Below are 26,528 nucleotides of genomic sequence, written 5' to 3'. Positions count from 1 at the left end.
CTTCCAGTTTGGGATTTACTAATGATATAAAAAAAAAGCAATTGCAGTCAGGAACTTAACTCTGCAACTACAATTCCAACTCTCAACAAAAGTACAAGTGATTGGAGATGTAACTACTTAAAGCTGCTGAAGCACCTGTGTCAAAGCCCAACATAAAGTCAAATGAAACAGACAACCATGCACACTACTACACTACTAATGGCACACTACAATACTCCTTTCTACAGATAGTTATGAATTATCAATGAACCTAACATGCATGTTTAACACTCTGGGAGGAAGCCAGCATACCTGGGGAGGAGCCATGCTGATAAAGGGAGCGCATGTAAACTTCACACAGAAAGGAATCAGCAGAGATTTGAATCAGGAGCTATCTTACTGTGAGACAACATTGCTAACACCACACCACAGTGCAGCTGGCACTGTGCACTGGCATTTTGACTCTTAATTGAAACAGTGTTATATAGTTTTTTTTATTGAAATGTGTAATGAAGCAGTTCCTAATGCATCCTACAAATGATTGTAGCCATACAAACAGATAGTCAGTGGACTGTCAAATATTTCACATTTTTACTAAACTTCAAATACTTCATCATGTGTTTCCTCATTTGCATGCAGATACTGTTCCGTTTTCCCTCTCCGCAAACTTTTGCATCAATAATAACGTGCTGGGTAGAAAAGTGCAATGCAAAGATATAAAGCATATTTCAAGGTCAATAGTGGTGCTGCTAACTTCAGTCTTTTCAATGCTACAAGGATTGCACACACTAAAACATGCATATGCATGGTACATTAAGTCCTTTTGCAAATGATTTTTTACTTGTCAGTTCATGTGACACCACCAGGAGGTCTCTGCTGTCAGGATTTGCATGAATCAACACAGCAGCACACAAAAATATGGATTGGCTTACCTTCCAAAATGACAGATTGTCAGTGTAAAAAAAATGTACACCTTGGTTTATGAAATATAGTCAAGGAAGTGAAATTCATCAATTATTGCTGCGCTCATTCATATTTGTGGAGACCTTGATGTGGTTTTAAAATACACTGTAAGAGTTGTCTGTCACCTGCAACATTTCTAAATGGAATCATAGATATTAAAAAGACCAATTTGAGCCTCATTGTGAAGTCAGGCAGCTTCTGTATGTTTCATTGCAATGTTCTTTTTTAAAAAAAAATGCAGCTCCGTGAGGTCTGATATCCTTCAGATTCTCTCCTCTGTTCAACAGTCACAGTCGGGCCCAGTGAAGGGAAAATCATATCTTATTCCTTTCATTCAAAATATACAAAGAAGTGCACTGTGTCACTCCGTGTTTCTGTTTTCTTAGAGAAATTAAATCATCTTTGTGGCTCCTAAACCAAAGAGGTTTGAAATTTCAATATCAAAGCTTTCAAGAACTGTGTTCTCACTTAAGCATAGGAAGATAGTTCTGCCTTCAGAACTACAGACTTTGAATACTGAGAGAAAACTGTTATCCAAGGTAGCCCAGATCCCAGGATCCAGCTGGCAACAAGGTCAGTTCCATACAGTAATTTATACGCAGTTGATAGGCAGCCCTTCTTGGTTAAAATTAATTTGCATTTAAAGGCTATTACATTATTAATTCTGATCTAAAGCAGCAGCAAATTAGTGAGGTAGTGATGGATGTAACCCTGACCTTTACTGGCTGAAATTATTACTTGTATGCAAGAAATATAAGCATTAAGTCTACAAAACTTTATTTAGTTTACATCAAAAATTCACGATTTCCAGAAGTTGAACATTAAATGTTTGATGAGCATCCCTCTTAGCCACAACACACATAATACTTTTAGCTCCATGATAAGAAAAGACCAACAGAAAAATTAGTACAGTAGCTTTTTCTTACGAGAAGACACAAACAGGAAAAACAAGCACACAGCCCAGATTTCAGATGTCTTGTCATGTCAAAAGAAAATAAATGACCATTAACACCTTCACAAACTCAGATTTACCAAACATGGGACTTCCTCTCTGCATATCTTATTGATACTTACATACTGAAATAACTGACCCACATAAACACCTGCTGACCTCTACTTTTCTGTCCATCTGTTTCATTTAGCTGGAGACTGGAGATGACTCTCAGTGTGTCACAGTATGGGGCTGGCACAGTCAGAGCTTACTGCAGAAAGGTTGACCAACTATGATGATGTGTGTATGTGTGATCATTCTCAGCTCAGTTATTAAAGTGGCACTGCCACACTGGATCCCTGTGTGCAGATATTACACGAACTCTGCAGCGGAATAATTGCTTGTCCTCTCCAGTAAAACAATCTTGGACTCGGTATTCACAATGTTTATACCACCTGCTCCCTCTATGACACAGACTGAACAAGTGAATCCAGGGGAGATCTTGGCAATTTCAGCCATCCAAACCACTGTGACTATAAAGGTTAGGTGCCTATGAAACCAGTGACATTTTTTAGTGTTTTCCTTTCGAAGAAAGTAACTACATAGTGCCTGTGATTATTCTAGCTTTGCAGGCATGCATTCTCCAGATCACTGCTTTAAACAACCCCCTGGTGTAGGTCCTGGGTTATGTGATAAGGTGTTTGAGTTTAAGCTGTATGTGCATGTTCAACGTATTCTAACTACTACAAGCAAATTAATCTGACAGGATTGTTACTGCACACACACACACACACACACAAAATAAGAAAATTGTTCAATCATAAAAAAAAGTTACTTCTGTGCATGTTTTGTGAACAGTGTTTTTTGAACAGACCTCATGTTTCTGTTTATGACGCGGTGGCCTGTGGTAGTTATGACACCTTCCCGCTTTTGTTTAAATTTATCTTCACTCTCCTGCCAAAAATAAAGTCAGGCCACGACATCTGGGATATTTTTGCCAAAGACCACACCACCATCAAACCTTCAAGTTTAATGTGCTGAAACCACTTTGCATTAGGATATGAGGTCTGATATTTAAACACAACATAAACACATATATACAAACTGCCAGTGCAATTTCTTTAATGTTTTCAGTTAAGTGAAGTCCAACAATTATTAAAGTAAATAGTCGCTGCAACAGCTTGCAACACGCTGATTTAACTTTAGGACTCACGATCTTCTTCATTCTTTGAGTGTTGTGCATTGGAATAAATGATCATGCAGGTACACTGTTAAAGGCACATTTATAGATCTTTTTCTCCAAGCTGGGAGCGGAGTGTAGGGTGGAAGGCGTTATGCTCTGCATCAGAGTAAGCACCAAGGCTCTTATCAGGATTAAGGAACGACAGCCAGTGTGCAGGGCTTTGGATTCAAACATGTCTTTGATGTTGTGTGGATGTATGTTTCTTGTTTCAGTATTTAAATATGTGCATATGCATGCACAAATGTCATGCCTTTAATACTGCAGTATCAGTTTGAGGAAGCTACTGTACAAAAATTTGTCACACTCCTTTAAATTCCCTTCTGTGCCAACCTGAGGTGAGCTTTAGAAATGTGTCATTGGATATGTTTAAACCTAGCACACTGTGTTTAGCCGTTTACCATTTTTGTCGTCAGTCAGCTGAGATTGATCACACTTTATACTTGGAATTACAGGATATTTTTAAATATGTATCATTTGAACATTTATTGTCAGATGTACATTCCTATTTACAACATATCCCAAACCAAATAACAGGAAAAAAACAACCAAAAATCATCTGCATTTTGCCTCAGAGAAACAAGTTGCATTTGTTGGGTTCTGAATAAAGCATAGGCTAAAAGTTAGAAAGAAAAGGTTGGGTAAAATAGTGAGATAAGATTATGCAACGCCACAGTTCGAGGAGAAAAAGACCAAAAGACACACACAGCAGGGGGCAGAGTGAGTTAGAGTGGTCGTGTTGATTTACATCAAGAAGTACTCACTAAGGTTTTGTAGGTTTATCGTATTAACCTCCCATATCAAGTGTAATCTGTCTGTTGAATGGAAGGTATCACCGATTATCACTATCCATTGATAGAAGTTGCAGTCAGGTACCATCTACCATTCTGTTGTTGGATGAACAGATTTTTTTTTTTCCAAGGAAAGCAAAAACAGGCCAGTTTATTTCAACCCTTTCCACTCGTTTATATTCATCACTTTAATTGGCTGAGTTGGCTAGGGTTAAACTAGAGGTTCAGGGCACCATGGTCACACAGATACTTATTCCCTGATATCACGCAGCAACAAGAGAGAAAAAAAGAATTTACAATGTGGGAAAAATCACGTAAATATGACAAAGCTGTCACTGTTTGTAACACTGGACATTAAAATCTGTGCTGGTGAGGTTACTTAAAAAATAATTAAGAGTACACTCACTTTTACAGGTGCAGCTACACCTCTGAACATAACATTTTCTCTTTTTTTTTTCTTTTTCTATTTTTTTCTATTCATTTTTTTGCACTTTTATAAAACCTTGACCACCATTTATTTAAATGATACTCCAAAGTAGCAGTCATTGTGTTTTTTGTAAAGGTACGTAATATGTGATATATAATCTATCCTATAGATTATATATATATATATATATATAAACTTCAACACTGCGTCTTTTCATTTACTGTTGTTTATGTTCATTGATTATTACAGTCAGAATTCCAATAATTAAGAAGCAGCAGCCTAAGAAGATGGGCAGCTGCAGTCTTTATTGTCACACCTCCTGGGAATCTTTCCAATTATTACTTTCTCCTCCCACCCAATGCAAATGCACAGTGTACAGCCTCACAGGGCTGCTTGCATAGCTGTAGACCCTTAGAGTCTTTGCTATTCTCCTCTGTGAGGATTTGGTCTCTCTTGTATGAAATGCTAGCTTTCTGAGTGGTCTTTGATCTATATCCTGTCTCTTTCATGCTGCAATGTTAAATTCCCGCATTTTATTTTCATGATACAACAAACTCTCCAATGATCTTTTGTGTTCTTCTGATACTCTATCATCTTGACCACCATCTTCTTTTTTTACAGATTTCTTTTTGTGCAATCATTTCATGCATAATCCAACAATGCATTGTCCTCTGTTCTTTTCCCTTTTTTGCATTCCTCAGGTATCCCTCTAGTTTTTCCTTTCTCACTGGCTTTCTCTCTTTGTTTGATGTCTTCTATGCTCCATTAACACGCATCTCTTTACCAGGGGATTTCTTGGAAATGTTTAATTGTTCTGAAATGTTTACAGCAAGCTGAACTAAATGACTCAGCAGACCTGGAATTCTTGATCCCTTTTTTGTTATCTTGTTAACAGTCCTTAAAGGGCTTTCGTTCTATGGCGAGAGCTGGGCACATTCATAGGCTGAGTTTCATTTTTCCATTTCTATGATAGCTCAAGGCTGTGCACAATTGAGCCTGTTAAGATGTCAGATTAAAAGAACCCACTCCTGCTTTCTTCTTTGTATTTGTGAGGATATTTGCTTATATGTCATTGCCATCGTGCAATTGTGTTTACTCTTGCATTTGTGAATGACTGGAAAGAGGAGATTAGTACACATATTGGTTGATCATTAAAACCGGATGGGCTTTAATGTTCATCTTGTTACAATGTAATGTGATGAGATTTTTATGGAAGTCACGTTGATACCTGTAACCTGCTTAAACATATTTGCAGACCATTCTCACCATTCAACAGCATTCCCCCACAGTAGTAGCCTTCCCCAGTAAGACAGCAGTTGGCGCTCCAAAAACTGCCCAGGAAATCTTTGGAAAAAATAATAAAATCCTTTTTCTTTGGCTTTGTCTCACTCCTACTTTCAATCAGCAGTCTGTTTTGTAATATCAAGAATTTCCCCTCAGAGATCAATCAAGTAATTCTGATTCTGATTCTGGTAGCACAATGAGAACCTACTCTGATCATAGTGTGATAAATAAGCAATATTGATTACATCTTAGTATTCTTTGTCAAAGTTTTGTGACTTCAGCTAATACTTGCTGTGTGTCTCTCCTCTTTTAATATGCATTACAGAGCATGAAAAGCACCGCCTATGCAAAAGCACTGAATACATGAATCTTCACTTCAAAGTCAAATGGTTCCATAATGAGTATGTTCGTGACCTGCCGGCCTTCAAAGGTGTTCCCCCAGAATATTCTCTGTAAGTGTCTTCTCTTTTTCACACACATCTACATGCAGACACACACACAAAGAATGTGTTGTTATGAACTAAATTAGGAAGATACACCGTTGTGAGAAGTTGTGGTGAAGATGACAATATGTTTGATGAGTTGCTTGTTTATTTTGTAGCTTGCTAAAATGAATATTGATAATGCTACAACTAATGCAAAGCAGTCTGTTAAAGCTTACCAACAACCTAACCAATCAAAAGTGTTTTGATGTGTTGATTTAACTGCATGAGCTTTTTGGAAGCTGAGGTTTATTTAGTTATGTTCCATGTATACATCAGTGTTGATATGCACAGTGCAACCAACACTTCAATTGTGACCTTTTAATGTGGTAGTTGAGTATATCTATTAGAAAGAAACTGCAGTATTAAAACTTAAACATGTAGAAAGGGATAGAATAGAATCTGGCAGTATATGTTGACAGTGCATGCAAAACATGCATTCTTCAGCATTAATGGTGACTTCACAGATGTACAAGCTAATCATGCCCTAAACGTAAAGACACCACTTTGTAAGCGAGGGCACTGCACTCCCCACAAAGTAGTTTTGCAGGACAAGAATTAGGTTATGTTGGGTTTAAGGTAAGGGGAGGAATATGCATTCAGTTGTGGCTGGGGAGTTAGGGAATGCATTAGGTCAATGAAGAATCACCACTGGGATATAAAAACAAATGTGTGTGTGTTTGTATGATAGAGTGCTACCACCAACATGCATTTGTGGGTGAAGTGATGAACTGTTTCCACCATCAAGGGCTGACAGAGCATTACTTTGTTGTTGGTTACCTTTCTTTTTCAAGCTCAGCCTGGGAGTCTGAGGGTTTAATGTAGTATCTCAGCTGTTCCTAGGACTGCACTCTTTTGGACAGAGATCTCTGACGCTGATCCTGGGATCTGTCAGATCTATCAGCCAGTCTTCCAGTTTGGGGGTCACAGCCATGGGTGCTCCAGTTACGACTGGCAAATAAGTTACTTTGACTTGGCACATTCCTCACCTTCCTAGCGGGGAGCCCATGCCAGCTGCCATCAGGCACAAGGCTGGGTACATCGTGGACAGGTCAACAGTCCATCACAAGGCCAGCACAGAGACAAATTAAGGCAAACAACATGTTCACTCACAATCACCCCCAATCCCCGTCTAAATCTTGCTAATGTAATTAGCCATGTTCCTACTCATCTCGTCTGTTATGAAGCCCAATAGGAGCCTCTGTGTTGCACAGAGGTAGGCTATTGGGTGGCAGTTGGATGACATTGCCTCCTTCAAGGAATCCCTCATGATCTGAACTGTCCGACCTCAGATTTACTGCTCTGGTTGGGTTCATTTACAGCTGGTTCTGTTGTGCTGCTCGGCATTAATGAAGTGCAGTTAATTTCTTTAGCCAGAGTTGTGTATAATGCAAGGACATGGTGCATTCCAACTTCTCATATTTGAGACTCTTTATCGGATTTCCGCCTTTGTGATGGTGACCAGTTCTTGTTCTGGGGAACTGTTTAGTGCCCAGATCCATCAGCCATAGAGCATTGATGTTATGTGATGCTTCTTTCTCCCATATGGTCTTCTTGTTCTTACAGAATAGCTCAGTCCTGAGTGGTCTGTTCTCATCTTATTACCTTGCCTCTTACTATACACTAGGGATGATTCAGTCATCCAATGTATTCTCCTGGCTTTGACTTTTCTTGTGTACCTTCTCAGGCGAGTGGCCAGAGCTGGGAGCCTTTGTTTGCCTGTTCCCAGTACCTCTGCTAGGAAGAGTTTGTATTTCTTTGAAATTTATTTATTCATTGTACCTTTCTGTTTTTTAATAGCTGGCTGAACTCTCCATGCGTTGCCTTGATCTTCGTCTCTACACTTCTTCTCATTGGGGGATACTTACTACTCCTCTTATTGCGGCTTGTCTCGTTCATCCTGTTGCCAAGTAGTCAGGGCTTGCCTCCAACAACTTTGAAATTAACATGACTAACGAGGTTTACTTGAGATTTTTGGAGACAAGGATATACTGATGCGAAGTGGGCTTCTGAAACAAGACATTCTTGGACTAGAAGAGAGAATACTTTATTTTTCTTCTAGCGTGACTGACTGAATATAAAACTGCCATGTCAATATAATGTGTGGCAGCACATAATTTCAACAAGCCTTCAAACATGCAAATTATTAATTATTTTGGATGAGGAGCACATTTATGGCTTTAAAGCATGCTTTTCATTGTGCATGCATCATCACATGCAGCAAAGCAAGAATAGTTGTGATATTAGCAAATGTAATAAAAGAAGGAACACGTGCCCTCTCCCATCCAGCCAGTGTATGAGAGTAATGACTCACTCTCCCCGTTCCCCTACACGGCCACTCAAACACCATGTTTAGCAGGATAGATGCTTTCAGAGGCAAAGCCAACACATCGTACAAGCATACACACTGCTATATGCATTGTTTCTCCTCTGTCCTCCTGTCTATCTTCTTTTTCTGTTACAGCACCTTATTTATTGGCCTTCACTCATGTCACAGATACCTTCAGCCAGAGTAGGGATGGGCAAGTGATTTTTAAGATAGACTAATCAAGCCAGTTAAAGTCGATTAATTGATTAGTCATGATGTCCCTGTGACGTAATCATTAATTTAACATTAATCCCTAATGCAGTTATTTGTTCCTGTTGTTTGCTGTCACACGAGCGATTGGTTGCAACAAAACCAGTTATTTTTCATTGTCTTTCCGTCTGGTCTTTTTGCTCCTGAAGCGCAACATTGTTGTAACGGTTGAGTAGGTGAGTCCTCATCGCGTCAGATGAACCGCAGTAAACTAGCTTTAATCCCACATAATGTGCATTCCATTTTGTTGTACAGTTGAGTGAAATACCGCCATGCTTCACTTCGTTTTGGTACCACTGCTGACATCTGCCCCGGTCTGTTGCTTCCGCTACAGGTGCAAACTCTGGCAGAAACAGGACCGTAAACATTCACGTCTCTGCGTAGTGAAGCTGAAGTCTCCTCGTGCCCCGAACAAAAATTAATCAACTCTTCAAAAAGTCTGCTCTTCAAAACTACGTGCGCCGTTCCAACAAATCAACTGATCGATTAGTCGTGCACACCCCTAGTATAGAGCTATTTTGAGAGGGGATCAGTTGGTCTGAGGACAAAGTCAGACACTATATTAAACAAGAAAATGACAAAGTGCAAAACAGAACAGCATTATTATTACAAATGTTCGTCTGTCCCAGCCTCTTCTGTTCGTTGCTGCTGCCTGATCTGTCCACAAACTGAAACTTGATATTAGTGCCTACATGAACTGCGGCCCACATTGCAATCTGCAAAGTTTTGAATGCAATCTAATGAGTTTTGAGTGATTGCCCTACATTTTTAAGAAAAAGCTTTTGGCCTCTAAAGTGCTCATGTGGTGATCTTTCACTGATGTCATGCTTCAAACATCGTATGAGCAGTTAACTATAATTTGACCTGTCTTTTTCATTTTATTTTATTTTGTTTTTCTAGGTGGTTTGATCCATTTGTTATTCAGTGGCTCGATGAGAATGAGGATGTCGCTATGGATTTCCTCAATGGAGCACTTGAAAGAGACAAGAAAGATGGAGTGAGTATAGCATGCAGTTATTTCTTAAGATTAAACTTTACATTCATTCACCCAAGTTACTTAAGTCCGGTGACATTACTGCCAAGGAGAAGGACACCATGTTAATATAAGCCTTCAATTTTATATTGAAACCATGTTAAAACAAATAGATAAGCATTGCTCATCTAATTTTTAGTGTTTTGGGTTTTTTTAATCCATGAATTTTTGCCACTTTTACTTTTTATTATATAGGTTTTGTTTTTTGTTTTGTCTCTAAATTAACCATATGAACTTTATGTATTCATTTTAATTAATTTGTTTACTCATTTGCTTTTTTTTCTTTTTAATTTAATCCCCACTGTAGCACATAAACAAAACACTCCATTCTTTTTTATTTCTTTTCATTTTATCTGTGTTTATGTCCATTTGGTATCCTTTTAGGATTTTAGACTTTAACAGTTTTGCAATGATTTTATCTGTCCCTCGTGTTTCCTCATAGCAAATCTACAAGATTTATTAGAACTAGATGTTGTTGTTTTTACTCAGTTCCCCGTTCTTTAGTCTCCTTGATTGGTTTGTCGGTTTTCTTTTGATTTAGTACACAATCCTTTAGTGGTCTGGTTGGTTGGAGCTGGGGAAGGATAGGATAGGGTGGGGGATTGAGAAGTATTGTTTTTATTATTACTTCTTTTTATTGTTTCTACTGTGTTTTTCTTTATACTCCATTAAGCAGATTGTGTGATTGATTTAAAGATAAAACAAGACATGCAACTCTAGTTCTCTAAATACATGAGTAGCCCTCTGAAGAACTTCTAATTGGTTGTGAGGTAGCCACCGGGTTTAAGTGAGTGGTGGCCATGTCTACCAACGACCATCCCTTGGCTCCGACCCTGCTCTCGGTCGGCTTGCAAAGAAATTCAGGTGATGAAGGAAATGTTTTGCCGTGAGACATGAAAAGACAGGAATACAAGGAATCTAAGAATCAAAATCTCACCAATCTAATGAAAGTGCAGTGCAGTAAATCACTACAATACTTACTAAAAAAGGGTTACTGAATTTACACTTAAATACTCAATTTTCTTGACAGCAAAACTAAATTCTAATCAACCTACGATGTTGTCAGTGCCTTTATTACTGTCCTAAACAAAGCACCATAATGTTTTGTTAACGGTCTGTGTAACTAAAATTCAGTCTATCTTCTCAAGCTCATCACTTTGCCTTCCGTCTCTCTCTTTGTAAACTCATGTCCATCTCTGTCCCTTCTCTTTCAGTTCCAGCAAACCTCGGAGCACGCCCTCTTTTCCTGTTCAGTGGTGGATGTGTTCACTCAGCTAAACCAGAGTTTTGAGATTATCAAGAAACTAGAATGCCCAAACCCACAGGCTCTGGCTCACTTTATGTGCCGCTTTGCGAAGGTCAGTCATTTTGGAATTGCCTCACAATAAACCTTTAATACTCTGATGCCAGCAAAAACTTAGAGTTAAAGAGTTTGCTATTGATCTAAACTGACTGTTTGATATATTTGCGTTTGATATAATCTTTTTAGGAAGTGGCTGTTTTACAGCAAGGTTCAACAATCGAAGTGCAAACAAACTGTAATTGTAAGTCAATTTAGACCAATTGTAAGACTTTGCTCTTTCAATCCCTGCAGACGATCAACAAAGTTCTTCTGCAGTATGCTGCAATCGTTTCCAAGGACTTTCCACTGTATTTGAATAAGGAGAATGTGGTAAGTGCCCACTCAAAGTCTATAAATTTTAATCGCAAAGGTTACATTGAGATTTTTTTCATGCAAGTGCAAATATGGTAAGGCAAATGACGGTGATTCTATAAATAAGGAGACAGAGAATGAATGTTAAAAGATGTTTTTAACGTCTGTTCCATGCAGAGCAGTGTCCTGTCTCCTGTAATGGCCTTAACAGTGTCTCTATTAACAGAGATGCTGTAATTTATCTAACTGTCCGTAGTAGATGGGGACAAGTTATTGTTTAATGTGATGGATGACTAAACACAGAGCTTTGTGAGTGACCTAATTATCCACACTGGTCTTTGAAGCTGAAGTGAGAGATAACAGACAGTGTTGGAGCAAAAGAGGCAGATGTTTCTTTCCAGTGTTGACAGGCTCATTACAGCTGTTCCAGTGAAAACATGAAATGTCACCTCCCTTGACACGGCTAAAAAGACAGATGATGAAAAAAGGAACTATCAGGCACTCAAAATTAGGAAATGGAAAGATTGCATCAAATTACAGTCTGTAAACTATAATCTCTAATTTGTTATTCTCAAATGTTGTACAATAAAGGTTCAAATTAGCTCAGCAGTCATGGTTCTGGCCTACTGGCTCTTGCTTGCTCTTGCTTCGAAGGTCAGCTACCACTGTTGGGCCTTTGATATGAGCCTGAATGACTATCAGCCGCTCCTCTCTCCTTTGTCTTTGAGCATTTTCTCAGAACCACTAAAAGAAAGATCACTGCTTTTCTGAACTAAAGTTAGCAAGTACACCCATTCACCAACCACAAATTTCTCCTTATAAGGACTTTGATGCTTTTCATGCTATCTGAACTGAGTCTTATGTAGTTTTACCTCTCTCAGTCCAGAAATATGTAGCGCTTGGAATGCCCCATTTTCATTCAGTCTTAGAATATCCACTCGCTTTTATACAAATTATGCTCATAAGTACAAGACAGAGCAGGTTGTTCTGTGTTGCTGCAGTTACTTTTGGCTGTTTTGGGGTTTCAAAGATGCCAATCATCCCTCTCCTGTGAAGTACAGGATTGAAATTATAGCCCTATACATTACCACTACACTAATTGTAGTGTGTTGTTTTCTCATGTGTCGTTCTTATGGCAGATAACATAAACAACCCAATATAAAGAACTCTGTAGAATTATTCTCCATAAAAAAAGTGATAAATGTCTGTCATCCATTAAACGTGTTGTGCAGCTGAGAATCGATAATGCCTGACACGTTCAGTGCAGACATTTCTCTCCTTGGGTTATGTATTGCATGTCTCTGCTGACTGTTCTGTAGAGTCTTTGCCTCTTTGTATAGATGATGTGTCAGGAAATCAAAACTGATGGATCTTATAGTTGTTACCTTTGTGATTTTTTTTATGTGTTTTCAATTACATGAGCTCGTCACAAGCTTACAAACTGTGATGTTACAGTGCCAACAGCTGTAAGAGATGGAATTTTATGTGTTAGGTTTTGCAGGGTATCATCATTAAAGAGATTTCAGGCACACTAAATAAAACACATATCTATACAGAGCATTTGCATCATATTCATTCTTGCTCTTTTGCAGCCCTGCATCCTTCTCAATAACATTCAGCAGCTCCGTGTCCAGCTGGAAAAGATGTTTGAGTCCATGGGAGGCAAACAGGTCTGTACATACTTGAGTATTTGTTTACACTGTCTGTGTTCTTTTTTTAAGGCAATTCACTTTCAATTTAGACCAGAGTTTTTTCTCTAAACCTGATATAATATGTAGATATTTTTGTGTAATATTGCATTGATCTGTTCTCTTTCATTTGAAAGACAAAACCCAAGGTTAACATCAGAGCAACATTTCCAAGGCCTATTGGATTCCGCTCTCTGGAGCTGGCTAATTTAGACACTCAAACCTCCTCTCTGAGATCAGCACTCTGTTAAGCTGAATTCTGTCATTATCATTTATTTGAAGTGAAAGTGAATTGACCCAACAGTGTAGTCCTATACTCCCTTCATCAGTAATGCACTGAAACTGTTCTGACTTGTAGCTTAGTCTGCTGTTACTATCACCTCTCTGATGACTGCCTCGTTGACTCTTCTCCAGTAACATTCTTTGTAACCCCCATCCCCTCCACATGTATAACACACTTACCATTTTTGTAAATGTTGAGTTAAACCCCTAAATTTTGTGTTGCATTTGAAATCTGGGTGATTTTATTTTTATCCTGTCAACTTGTCACTGTGTCAGTCTAACTTGAGAAGCAGCCGTGACAGCTTCCTATAGCTTAAATGCATGTTTTTCTCTAGTTTCTAACACCTGTCTTGCCTTGCGTTTTGTCTCCTATCGTTGTGTCCTCTGTTCCCCCCATATCCTTTTTGTTCTCTCTCTCTCTCTGTCTCCAGGAGGAGGGGGTTGTGTCCTTCTGTAAGGTGTGTGTAATAGGATTCATCAACACCCCTTTCTACCATTTAACAAATGATAAAACTAAGCACGCCCCCCTCCCCTCTGTGCCACACCACCTCCCCTCATGCTCCTCTGCTTCTCACACCATACTCCCTCCCCTTCCAGCAGCATGTGCCACAGAGCATACGGAATCTGAATCACCCTTCACCCCTCTGGATAAAGTGCTCAGCTCACCGTCCAATGAGCTCCAGGGTTACTGGATCAAACCATCAGATTCCATCTTTATATTTAGCTTTCTTTTCTTTTTGCCACTTTTCTAGCCATAGCTAATTTAGAAGTGTGATATTATGTTGGGGCGTTTGTTCTCCTTTTACTCTGATGGAAACAGTAGAGTCAGAAGCTCACCAAGTTGCTGGCTGTGGTTTTGATACTCTCTCCATTCTCCAAGCTGCCGTCACAATGCTTCTGATAGGATTTTTCAGACTGTGTTTAATGAGCTTCTCAAACACTAACAACTCTCCAGCTGTGCCCTCAGCTGAGGTGCTGCCTAACTGTTTGCAGATCTAAACAAGGAATCACTCCTAGTTCATTTTCTGAAGCATGACAGCACTTAACCTTCCTTTCTAAAAATCTGATTTTGAATTTACGCATTTGATGCAAACTCGGGTATGTAAGAATGCCTCCGGTAACTTCTGTTTAAGGCTATTTCTAAAGAATTGTTCAGATGGGAATTACCTATTGGTTTTCTCCCAGCACATTCAGCCATCCATTACAGAATAGTTCTCTATCAGCAATCAACTCCCAGAGATCCAATGTAATTACCAAGAGCTCTTATCATAGTGCTACCAATAACAGAGATTAACAGTAATCTTGCACAATGACCATTTATGGACTCATCATGGACTGATCTCCCTAGATTAGTATGAAGACTTTATTTTGGCTGTTACCCTGTTTGCTTGTACTCACTTTATAGAAGGCTATTTATTAAACCTTTCCTTACTTGGCACCATGAGTCATGTTGGACCAACTGTGCAGTGGAATAACAGCCTGCTAGTGAGTAGATATTGTATTGTTGAAACAGGCAAAGTGAGGCAAAGCTGGGCTGCAGCTGATAGGCTGTCAGCCAGTGGAGAGTTTTATACCCTGGAGGACTCTGCATGCCAATCAGTGTCGAGAGAAACCAGCCACCATGGATGAGCCAGGTGCTCCATGAATTCCAAACATGGTGTTTTCTTTATATAAAGTTTAATTAAGAAAGCTAGAATTGTCTTCAATTATTTAAGTTAGCCTCAATATCATCAGTAAATAAGGAATGCTATGCATCAGACTCATCATTTGATCCTCAACAATTATATTTCATGGGGAAATCCAAGACATAATGTTTACCTTCATATTTTGCTGAATTACAGATGATTGTGAATACCTTTAAAGAAATAAGTAGAGAATTTTGCATTATTTTTGCTACTTGGCTCACCCTACACTTGTGGGATGTAACATCACTGTGGTAAAAATGGATGAGCCCTGCACATGCACAGCTATACACACGAATTCATGCTAAAGAGGAAATCTCTTATAGTTTAAATTCATAAAGGGTGTGAACACTTTTCCCTTTTGTCAAGCTACAGAGCACCAAAGTAAATATCTGGAATATATAAACATGTTTCAACTTAGTTTTATTACTGAAATCAACCAGTGTCAATGCTCTCTGATTTACAACTTCCACAGTGCAGAGGGAGAAATAAAGGTCAGTGCACTTCAAAACGAGTCAGGAGCACAAAGTTTTTTAAGGTTCACAAACAAACTCTAGTGTTGCTTTAAGTGGAGACATTTATATCTGGATTGCAATCGCCAAACACCAAGTTTACAGAGTAAACCACAAAGTTTAGCAATGTGCCAGCAATCAGGAGGTGCCTGGTGTCTTGGTTTATCTAACACTGTTGTGAGTTTCTTTTGGGAATAAAGAGAATTTCAATTTCTGAGACTGCAAAACTAAAGATTAGATCTTAATCCAAAACTCTCCCTAGACCAGGGGAAGCTGATAGTAAAACCAAGGTCGACAATATTTCTTTGCCATCACTTGAAAACATCTGAAAACAACTCAAACCTCCAATTTTTCTGTATGACAGAAAAACATTCTGCAGTCACTGAGGGGGACAGCAATATTCATGTGTGTGCATCTGAACACACAGAGTTATAAATCTGCCTTGCCCATGTTGCAGGTAGAGGCATGTGTGCAGAATAACAAGTGCTATGAAAAGTTGAATTCACACGTCCGCTTCCCAGCTGAGCCATCCACCATTAGAACGTGTGAGGTGAGCGGCTTCATGGCTGAGCTTATGAGGCCTAATGTGGTGATCTGTCATGCATGTAATACGGTGCCTCACCTCACACAGCCATCTCAGAACCAATACATAGAGTTATGGACACAAGTACGTTCACCTGCAGCACAGCACACATATCCAAAATCCATCCATGCATTTTTTCAGAATATGTCCAAAGTGCTTCATGAACACAAACATAAACCTTCCTGCACATCCATCACATGCACATGCTTAAAAAAGGCACTCAGAGAATCAAAGACATGCCATGCATGGTCATATGAATTTTGTGAATACATTTAGTTCATTTATTTTTGTTGGGGCTAAAAGTTCACTGTAAGATCCAGAGTGATCTGACAGTAATTAATGACTGATATTAATCAACATGAAAAAGAGACGAGATAAATTTAGTTTAAAGGAAAAAACAATGTATTTCACTTTATCAAGCTTACTTTACGCATTGCTACACTTGTATAATTGGTGTTTTGGGTTTTACAGGTTGATAAGCTTATCCCCTGACTTATAGCTGCCTAAGAGCCTCCTCTTTATGCTGTAACTTGTGTAATAGTGCACAAAAATGTCACCACATTTTATGACTTGACAAGCCGTCATCATTGCTGCAGTCTGAGGTGAGGTGTCCATTGGTATTCAGAGCATCGCTCAGCACAGGTGGCAGGCGGAATGAAAGGGAGCCCACAAGCATTGGCAGGTTACCTCTTCTTTGTGCTCATTACCCACCTCCAGCGCCCTTACCACAGTAGAGGCAACCTCTAGGGATACAGAGTTCTAGTAAGTGAGGGCTTGGGTATGTAGTGCAAAGATGTACCAAAGTAAGTCTTGTACTGTATTCCTATGCTCTGACAGCTGGATGCTGAGGCCAGTGATCTGCTAAAGGAGCTGCAGAATAAACTCAACACTGTGCTGGATGAGCTCAGCGGAGTGTTTGGCTCCAGGTGAGTGTCGGTGTCTGTAACAGATAATTTTCAATAGGTTTATGCCTCCATTCATGTCTTGTTCTGTCCACAGTGCTGCTTACTTTATGACAGAACTCAAAATTTAATTGGCTCAGGCTCGTGCTGTGCATCATGCTTAGTGAGCACAGCGAGTTGCTAAACATTTCAGCTTGAACAAAAGAGACCTTTGCTCTTAACATCTTTTCAATTTTACAGTAGGAACAGCAGGAGTGTGTTAGTACTTGCTCAAAGTGGTGCTCAAACTTTGACTGCTGCAGCCTAGAATAAGACATAGAATTTAAAGAAATTCTGTTGTAATCACACAGCTTCAAGGCTGTGATCGAGGACTGTGTGAAGCAGATGAACCAGGAGCTGGTTCAAATGAAAGGTTCAGCCAAAGGGAGCAACGCAGCCATGGATGCAGAGACTGTTCTCCGGCCTCTGATGGACCTTCTTGATAAAAAGTGAGTATCTACTGAATGCAAGGTACTAACATGTAAGGCTGTTTTGTCCAATAGAGCTTAAGTGAATGTCACTTTCTGCAGCAATTTAAGTATAAGTAAAGTATAGAGTTGCAAGTAATCATGAACATAACTAATGTTGAATAAAGACACGGATAGCTGTGTAAAGACAGCAGTTGCAGATGAAAGAGATGAATTATAACGATTTTATAAAGATCACATTATATAGATTTACCAAGAAATACTACAAAAATCTCTAATTCTAAAGAAACCAAAGAACCCTGTTCACCATCGATCATTTATTAATCATATTTCACCCTCATTCACAATGAAAGCTGATTTAAACATTATATTGACAGCTATTATCGTATTTGTGGCCCTTGAAATGTAAAGGTAATATTCTCTATAGACAGACAGACAGACATTTCCTGTGAATGTCGATAAAGTCAACTTTATTTATTTATTTACTTCTATGGCTTACTTGAGCTACCTTTATGAAAGAAGTCACATGCCCCAGTTGATCTCAGAACTATTTGTCAAAGCAACATTGAAGGCATTGGGGTATTACAGGGAATCCTCTTAATGATATGGAAATTACAAATCCTTCCTTCGGTGTCTGAGACCCTGCTTGCACAATGAGGTGAGATTAAAGCATAAAGCTACAACATATATTCTGTGAGTCACAGATGTTGGTTTCATTTTATTTTGTATTATTTATGAAGACAGAAGACAGTCTGCCACATGTTGCAAGTGTTGACCTGACGTAAAGCTCTCATTGCTGCTTCACAGTTTGATGCTTTTTGCCAAGATTTGTGAGAAGACAGTCCTGAAACGAGTCCTCAAAGAGCTATGGAAAATTGTGCTTAACACCATTGAGAGAACAATTGTTCTGCCTCCGCTGAGTGACCAGAGCGTGAGTTTGATCAATTATCTACCGTTTTCCCTTTCCTTGAACTCTTCTCATCTTGTTTCCATCTCCTTCTCCACCCTCACAGTAATGTGGCATCTCTAAATTCTCAAACACTTGGAATGTTTTTGATTTCTTTTTATCTCTTTATGTTTGTTTGTTAATTATTAATTGTTAAGCCCTCCAGTAAGTGTGTCATCACATTTATTTTGTTTTCTCATAATCACTGGGACCAGACAAGTTTTTAATGTTATGATGTCAAGCAATTTTTCCCACTTTTTCCTCTTTTACCACGTTGCATTTGTACAAGAACCAGCAGAAATTTTGCTTTACATTACATCACCTTGCTTTGTACCGCCTATTTTTTTTCATAAATCAATTAATTTACAAGCTCATCTAGTACATAATTAGTTTATTTTCCTTGTGCATCTGTTCTAACGGAAACCGTTTTGTTTGTTCGGCAGCAGGGAGCTCAGATGATCTTCAATGCTGCCAAGGACTTGGGTCAGCTGTCCAAACTGAAGGTATTCCTCTGAGTGTACATATTCCACCCCTGAGACTACTAATTTATTATTTGTAAGGGTTTCTATCAATTTAATGTTCAGGTGAAAGATTTATTATGCCTGCTTAATCACAGATTCTGTAATTATATGATAAAATAACATGGTTGTCTGATTTTGTATCAGATGGAGTTGCAGTTATCATTAACACTGGCTTCAATTTGACAGATTTCTCTGTTAATCATCAAAATTCTGGCAGCAGAGACTTGATTCATTTAATTCAAAGTCTCTTAAAGGCCAAGTGTTTATGTAGTAATCAGATCATAATGTCATATTTCAGAATGATTTTTTAGAATTACTGAACATGCTCATTATCATGTTATGTCCTGAACTCAGTGTGGTGGTAGGTGAATTTAACCTCCCCAAAATGAATTAGCGCAGCAGGTTTTTTTTTTTTGCCTTTCAGTCTCAAACCAACTTGAGAACAGGCCATTAACTTAAAACTGTGTGACAGCAGTGATTATCTACACTCCTGGTGTCGGTGAGGGAGTGTGGTTTTCAGGAAATACTGTTTAATGCTGAAAAATGACAGTTAGCTGCTGTCATTGTTAACTGCTGCAGTTACCTGTTGGTGTGTAATTAATGTAGATCAAACAGCAACCTATAATTATGAAGAGATACCGTGGTATGCTGTTCCAACCCTGCTTTAATTCTTATTGACACGTTATCAGAAATAAAATAGTTGGCATTAATCATTTAGAAACTAAGCCGTATAAGATCATTTCTTTAAAGGTTTTGGTACTGATCGGTGCAACTTAAGTAACCAGGTGTTTAACTGCTGATGAGTCTGGAGGAGTTTAATGCCTAAAGGTTTGTGTAGTGAGGCACCAAGATGGATCATTGGTTACTTTGTGGTTCCACTAAAAGCTGCAGTATCTCAGAGAGGCGTTTTAGCTCTGAGTCATATATAGAGGGTGCAAATTGAGTGTTTGACTATTATACATACAGATGAATGTGCCTCATCCCTGTGGGTAGTTCCATCAGATGTCCTCCGAGGCAACATCTGGATACTGATCATCAGCAAGCAGATGGGTGTGTTTCTGTCCTCCTCCAAAAGCATTAAATATCTTTTTCACTCTCTTGTTATTCATGATTTTGACTGATAATCTTCAGCTCAACTAATTTTCTCATGTGCTGTGGTCCAGTTTGTGCACATTCTCGGATGGGACGTCTTTTGTCCACTTTGTTTTATTTGTTGTTTTGTTTTCTTAAGATCAGTCGCATCCATAAACAGTTCTTTCATTTGACTCACCTATAGGCGTACGTTCACTGGAAAAGCAGAGGTGCTTCTTCAGCTGATATGCTATTTGCTTATAACACATTATTCTCTGTGATAAATCACAGTAATGATCATATTCTTAGACATGCACAAAATCCATTATTGTCTCTTTGTTTTCAGCTTTCTCTCCAGGGTTTAATTAGAAGATAAATATTCTTAAAGGAATACACAATTGTATATTTGTGAAAATACAAGTCGTTGAAAAATAAAAGAACAAAGAAATTCTACTCAAGCAATAATTTAAATGAAAAATCTGTCCAAAAGGTGTATTTTTCTGTCCAAAAAGTCTAAATTAGGTTGATCGCAGATGTTTTGTCATCAAAGATTTAAAGCATTATCCTTCTGTTTTAGCTCTTTATCCCGATAACAACTGAATATATGTGTGGTTATGTTTATTTCTCCTTTGGTTTAGGACAGGCATCTTCCTCTGTGGTTACATTAGAGACCCATTGTATTTGGGCTGCATCGTGTGAGGGAAACACCTGAGAAATATGGCAGTGCCAGAAGTTATTTCATGAAATCAAGAAAACTCCAATTAGAATTGATAAAAACATTTTTCTGGATTAAAATTGATTTCTTGTGTCCTGATGAGTGACAGCAAGGCTGAAGTCTATCCCTTTGTGGTTTAAATGTTTGCATCTGGTGGTAGTTTCTAAACAGTAAATGGATTATATCTTCAGAAAGCCTCACCCAGATATTTCCATTTAAAAAATTCACAGTGACAAAACATGACACTCTGGTATTTCTCCAGGAGCACGTCACTCGAGAGGAAGCCAGAAGTCTGACGCCACGCCAGTGTGCCGCCATGGACCTTGTGCTTCCCACTATCAAGGTAAGTTTTCTGTCAGATTTGAATGTTTGCCATACATGACAGCTGAGCTGGACTGAAAGCAGAGCAGACAGACAAAGATATGCAAATAACTTAATGAGCAGAGTGTAAGTCACAGTATAGCCTTGTATTCCATGTGATTCTATATGGATCTGAGGGATGTAATTAATAGCCAATCATATTGAAGGTGCACAAAAAGATGTGTGCGAGTGTGACGTTAGATTTTATTGTCATTTTATTGCAGTCTTCTTGATGTATGAGATGATTAGAAGTCTAAGTTCTAAGGGAAGACAATGAAAGTTAGGATGAAGTTTTTCTGGTGAAACACTGCAGGTGCTGAGATAACTAATTGATTTTTACTGTCGCCATGGTATCATCTGCAGGTTTAGATCAACCACGTCACTGAGATTCTTTCATCAGTTTTTCACATCGCACATCATTTAATTAAAGAGAATCTGCCGAACAGTTGCAGGAATGTTGTTTAGAAAGTTACAGTTCCTGCATTATGCCAATAAAAATAATCTGAAAATGGGCATGACTCATTTAAATTAAGCTAAATATGCTATGGACAACTATAAACAGCTATTGCATAACTCCACAGGTAGTTTTTAGTGTTTTGAATAACTTATAACACAGGGCCATATACAGGTAAAAACACTGGCTGGGATTTAAAAATCACTCTTACGCCCTCACAGTACATTAATTTAAATGCATTTTCAAATGATGCCATTGAAATAATTTTATCCAGGCTGAACTTTAAACTTATGAATAATAATGGTTAGGATAATGGGTTAATGCACCAACTGATTGAGGCGTCCACATGTGAGTCATCCATTTTACAGATTCCCTATAATACTATATTTAGCCCCAATTTTTTAACTCTGACATGACCATGATAGTGGAAGCTCTTTCAGATTCAACTTTGATATATGAAACTGTATTTACATGGACAAAGTCTAATTCAGAACAGATGTTTTTTTTAAATCTATGAATTAATTCAAATATAGGGACTCTTCTAATCTGATTTACTGTTGTCAGATGTGCAGTTGCACATATAGGTGTGAGATGAAAGGAGTGCACTCTCACAGAGATCAAATCCAGATGCAATGTACCACGAAGAAGAAAAGTTGAGAGGCAAAGGACACGAAGAACAAAGAAAGAACTGAAAGATATTACATGATGGATAGAAGAGACAACAGAATTAAGCAGGAAGCGTAAAGAAGACAAGATAAGGAGATATTTCAGAGATGTGGCAGTGGAAAGAGATTTTGCCAGAACCATGATCTTTTAGGCATGCAGACTGACTGATCTTTTTTTTGCCAGTAACCGTGTGAGCATTTTCCAATATGAGGCAACACTTACCTTAAAAGTGTCCATTTTTGTATCAGCCACAATGCTGTGGCATCATAGTTGTGGCTTTTTTTCTCTCCTTTTTTAAATAAACTTAAGTAGCCGTGCTATGGATTAAGAAGTTGAAATTACTCTCAGCAAAATGAGACAAAACTGTTGAAGACACTTATATATGCATTCTATACATGTTGAGAATTCCCCCACTACTTTGTTAAAAAAAAAAAAAGGTGAAGTTAAGCTATTGCAACACCATTAAAAATAGATCAGAAGCAGTCGAGTCGATACCACAGCAAAGGTTGAATTAAAAAAAATCCTGGATGGAGTTGGATCAACATCAACATGACTTCTAAGTCAAGCAGGACTCGACATTGTTAGAATTTCCATGTAAATCCTCCCATAACCTTTGATTTAATCCTGCTAACAAACAGACAATTTATTATATCATTTTAGCTAATCCATAATGCAGTTGGATATCATTTATTTAAAAAAAAAAGTGCATCTTTGTCAACGTTTTCACTGAGCTTGGCTTTATACACATTCCCTTTGTGAGTGATTTTATTTTTTTCCTCCATGATTCATCCCTGTAAAACTGATATGCAGAGTTCATGAGAGACATGTCGGTCATATGTTATGACTTATGAGTCATCGGTGGGGTAGAAAACAGTGCCTCCTACTGTGTTGACTCACTGCCAAGCAGTGACCTGACACCAGTCAAAAAATATCTGCAAACACCTTCTCTAGCAGGGTGTCACTGTCTGTCTGCTGAGGATAATGTGGCTCAGATGCCAACTGCGGGACTTTGTCTGTCCACTGCACTTTCTCATCCAGTGCTACTAGAGATATGAGATTAGTGTATACCTCAACCTGGGTCACGCAGACCTCTAATAAATATACCATTGCTCCTGTAATATTCATGTATTACAGCTGAAAGTTAGATCAGCCCGTAGAAACGAAGCAAAAAGGATGGAGGGGTTCTGAATTGTGTCTCAGAGTTCTTACATTCATCATCCCTTCTTTTCAGTAATACTTCCTTGCTTAATAAGTTCAGTCTATGCCTCCAGCCCACCTTCCACATGTAAGAATGGTGACAGCATTTGAAAAAAAGGCAAACCCTTGTCTGCCGTCAGCTATCAAGCTTATCAGCACAAATGCACATTAACCATCCAGGCAGAAGGTTTAGATTCAAATGCATGGTAATTAGCTGCAGAAGTAGCTATTACTGCTGTCTCTTGCCTAGTCTCATGCTTACAAATGCATACTGTCCATACAATCCTAAAACTCTAGGTTATTTATCAGCCATATGCAGCTCGCTGTTGTGCATAAACTTGAAAGAGGCTTCCTGGCTGGAGTTCTTTCAAAGTCTTAAGTTTATCTTGAAGAATGCAATACAACAAGCTGATCCGTCTTTGGTTTTCTTGCAGCAATACTTCCACGCTGGAGGAAACGGGCTGAAGAAAACCTTCCTTGAAAAGAGCCCTGATATGAAGTCCCTCAAGTATGCGCTCAGCCTTTACACTCAACCTACAGATGCCTTGATCAAGAAACATATATGCACCCAAACCTCTCAAGGTAAGGACCGAGCCAGAATCCGGCTCAGCGAGGTTTCAAATGGCCAGAGGAGTTGGCTTTCAAATATAAATGTTAGGTTAAGAGCAGTTTGCTGTGTTCATAAAAGTATCTCAAATGAGTAGGTTCAGATTTAAATAAAGCTTCTCTAACAGCATTTTGAAAAGGGTTAAATATGCGTGGAAACAAAAGCACAGGTTGTCATCCATTCATTCGTATCATTGTAATTGAATGTGGGGCAGGGTAGATCCTGGACAGGTCCCCAGTCTATTGCAGGACCAGGCAGGTTGTCATTATTGCAAAGCGATAATACAGTACTTCTATGGCACCAGATGCCTGCAGACTTTCATATTAATAACCTCACACATTTTAGATTAGGGGAAAAAATATATCGCTATAAAATAATGAGAGTACAGTTCTGGCATGTTAATGCACATGCTTATTTTCATGCATTCATCCCCTTGACTGATCAGATTTTTTCTGTTTCACAGTGAAAACATAAATATAAACAAACACATTAACAAAGTTCTCTGTGACTTCTTGACCCCATGTGCTGTAGGCCTTGATTTCTCTCATGCTCTTTTGCCTCTTCTCTCTCACTGGAAACATAAAAACACTGTCATGATAAATGGGTTAGCGTAAATCTATAAAAATCCCTTTTGTGCACTCTGCTCTCTCTATTCTCCGTCATCACTGACCCACTTCCATGTGTTGTTGTCTTATTCATCTGTCTCTATATGGAACAGTTTTTCCCCATCTCTCTGTAACAAGGCAGAAAAACCCTCAGGTGTCCCAACAGGCCCGGGAGGAAATTCAGCCCAGCAGGGCACTGAAGCTCGAAGCTCCTTGTTGCTTCAGTGCGCTCAGTCTTGCAGAACGCTACAGAGGCAGGCAGAAGGACAGTGGAGAGGCTGTAGGAGAAAGCTCGTCAGCCATGCAGCCAGCAGACCAACCAGTCATGCTGCTCTCACTGACTGGCAGATGGCCATAGATGCACATAGATGCACAGCATTTTGCTGTGTGCTATTTTGAGATTGCTCTTTGTTTCTTTCCTCTTCCTCCTTCTCCAGATCCCTCATCTCATTCTATCCCCATCCCTGATTTCACACCATGTTGTCACTCTTTATCCCAGGTGGTCCGATGTGATGTCTTTATGTGGAAGTAGTGAGGTGCTTGATGTGCTTTAGGTCAGTAAACAGTGTGGAGTTCTGCTGATGCCTGATGTGGCACAGTGGACACTGTTTCATTAATCCCAGACCCCTGTGCTCCACTGGAAACATGTTTAATCCACAGATTGTACTGGTTTAATCCTGTAAAGTGTACCCTCTGAAGCATATATATGTTTCTGTGTTTGTTAGGAAGTGGGCTGAGGTTGTATAGCCCTTCTATGCTATAGTGGACATACGTTATAATCTTTAATACAGTAACTTGACTTAAATATTCTGCAGCTTCTTGCTTATAAACTTCTGTTGATCAGTGGCTTAGAGTCAGCAAAGAGTACTCGCTAATTAATTGAAGATCAAGTCAGCAAAAATGAATGCAACCGTTCTTTTTATAGGCGGTTTTCTGACTTACTCTTGTCAACCTGCTCACCGCAGTCTTTGCTGTATCTACCTATGCTCTCCCCTGTCTATGATGTGCACTATTCATCTCACTCAAAATCTGCTTCTTCGTGTCTTTGAAGCTGTCCATTTTACTGTGTACACTGAAAGTTTTTATTTATTTATGTACCTGAGACCTTCAGAAAACACAGAGAATGTATCAACCCATACCATTCTATCAGCTGACAGCTGAAGGAAACATACAATGGTATTGCTCTGTAAATTTCCCTTAAGTGCAGGCTGTGCAGCAGCACTGTTTTTCTGCAGGGGCATCATCACAATAAATCTTGAGGCTTGTTTCTTCATTACTGGCTATAATGGGCACTGCATGTTTGGCAGATATTGATTAGCTATTGGCTTAACATCGGCCTTTCATCAACCACACCAGCACTTGCCTTCCACAGTGTTGAACATCTGTTTGCCCTGGATTAGGGGACAGCTATAACACGAGACAGCTAAAATGGGCAGGACTCCCTGCATTTGGCAAAGTGAGACACATGGTCAGCAATCTATGCAATTGTTTCTCTTGCTGTGATTAACTGTAGTAATGACACGACTGCGCACCTCTGCGCTGCCCAAAAAGGATATTCCCGCCTTTCAGCTGAAGTTTTTGTTCAACCTCGGCTGATTGTTTTTGTTTCTAGCCGAGTTGCCAGCAGACAGTCAAATGCAGAGCTTTGTAATTCTGTTGAGCTGAACAGTTTGATTTCATCATGTAGAGCATTATTTATTTAGCAGATCCCTTTACACCATCTGCATCTTCAATGATCTTCAAACCAGACACATTATGTGCGGTTTGCTTTTTTTTCCCCTTGTTGTTCCTTTGTTGTAAAAGAAAAACCTGGCAATGCCTGATACTCGGCTCCACGAGCGTGAAATCAAGTCAACCCCCTATTGTTTTTCTTAGGTTTTCCTTTTTTGGCTTTGACACATAGATGTG

General features: G+C 39.0%; 1 protein-coding gene across 1 annotated transcript in view; it reads left to right on the top strand.

Annotated features, from left to right (window-relative positions):
• The window catches only part of LOC140301670 (protein unc-13 homolog C), a 102,607-nt gene that overhangs the window by 71,259 nt on the left and 4,820 nt on the right, over positions 1–26,528 (top strand). The window contains exons 20-30 of the mRNA XM_072380249.1: positions 5,941–6,067; positions 9,576–9,672; positions 10,923–11,066; positions 11,303–11,380; positions 12,955–13,032; positions 16,947–17,035; positions 17,362–17,499; positions 18,286–18,409; positions 18,871–18,927; positions 20,994–21,074; positions 23,843–23,990. Of these exons, the coding sequence (XP_072236350.1) occupies positions 5,941–6,067; positions 9,576–9,672; positions 10,923–11,066; positions 11,303–11,380; positions 12,955–13,032; positions 16,947–17,035; positions 17,362–17,499; positions 18,286–18,409; positions 18,871–18,927; positions 20,994–21,074; positions 23,843–23,990 (1,161 nt within the window). The remainder of the gene's footprint in view (positions 1–5,940; positions 6,068–9,575; positions 9,673–10,922; positions 11,067–11,302; positions 11,381–12,954; positions 13,033–16,946; positions 17,036–17,361; positions 17,500–18,285; positions 18,410–18,870; positions 18,928–20,993; positions 21,075–23,842; positions 23,991–26,528) is intronic.

The sequence above is a fragment of the Leuresthes tenuis genome, unplaced genomic scaffold (genome assembly GCF_036924035.1).
Source record: "Leuresthes tenuis unplaced genomic scaffold, fLeuTen1.0.hap1 SCAF_2, whole genome shotgun sequence".
NCBI lineage: Eukaryota > Metazoa > Chordata > Actinopteri > Atheriniformes > Atherinopsidae > Leuresthes > Leuresthes tenuis.
The sequence above is the reverse complement of the archived record's forward strand: the minus strand, read 5'-3'. Positions and strand labels throughout refer to the sequence as shown.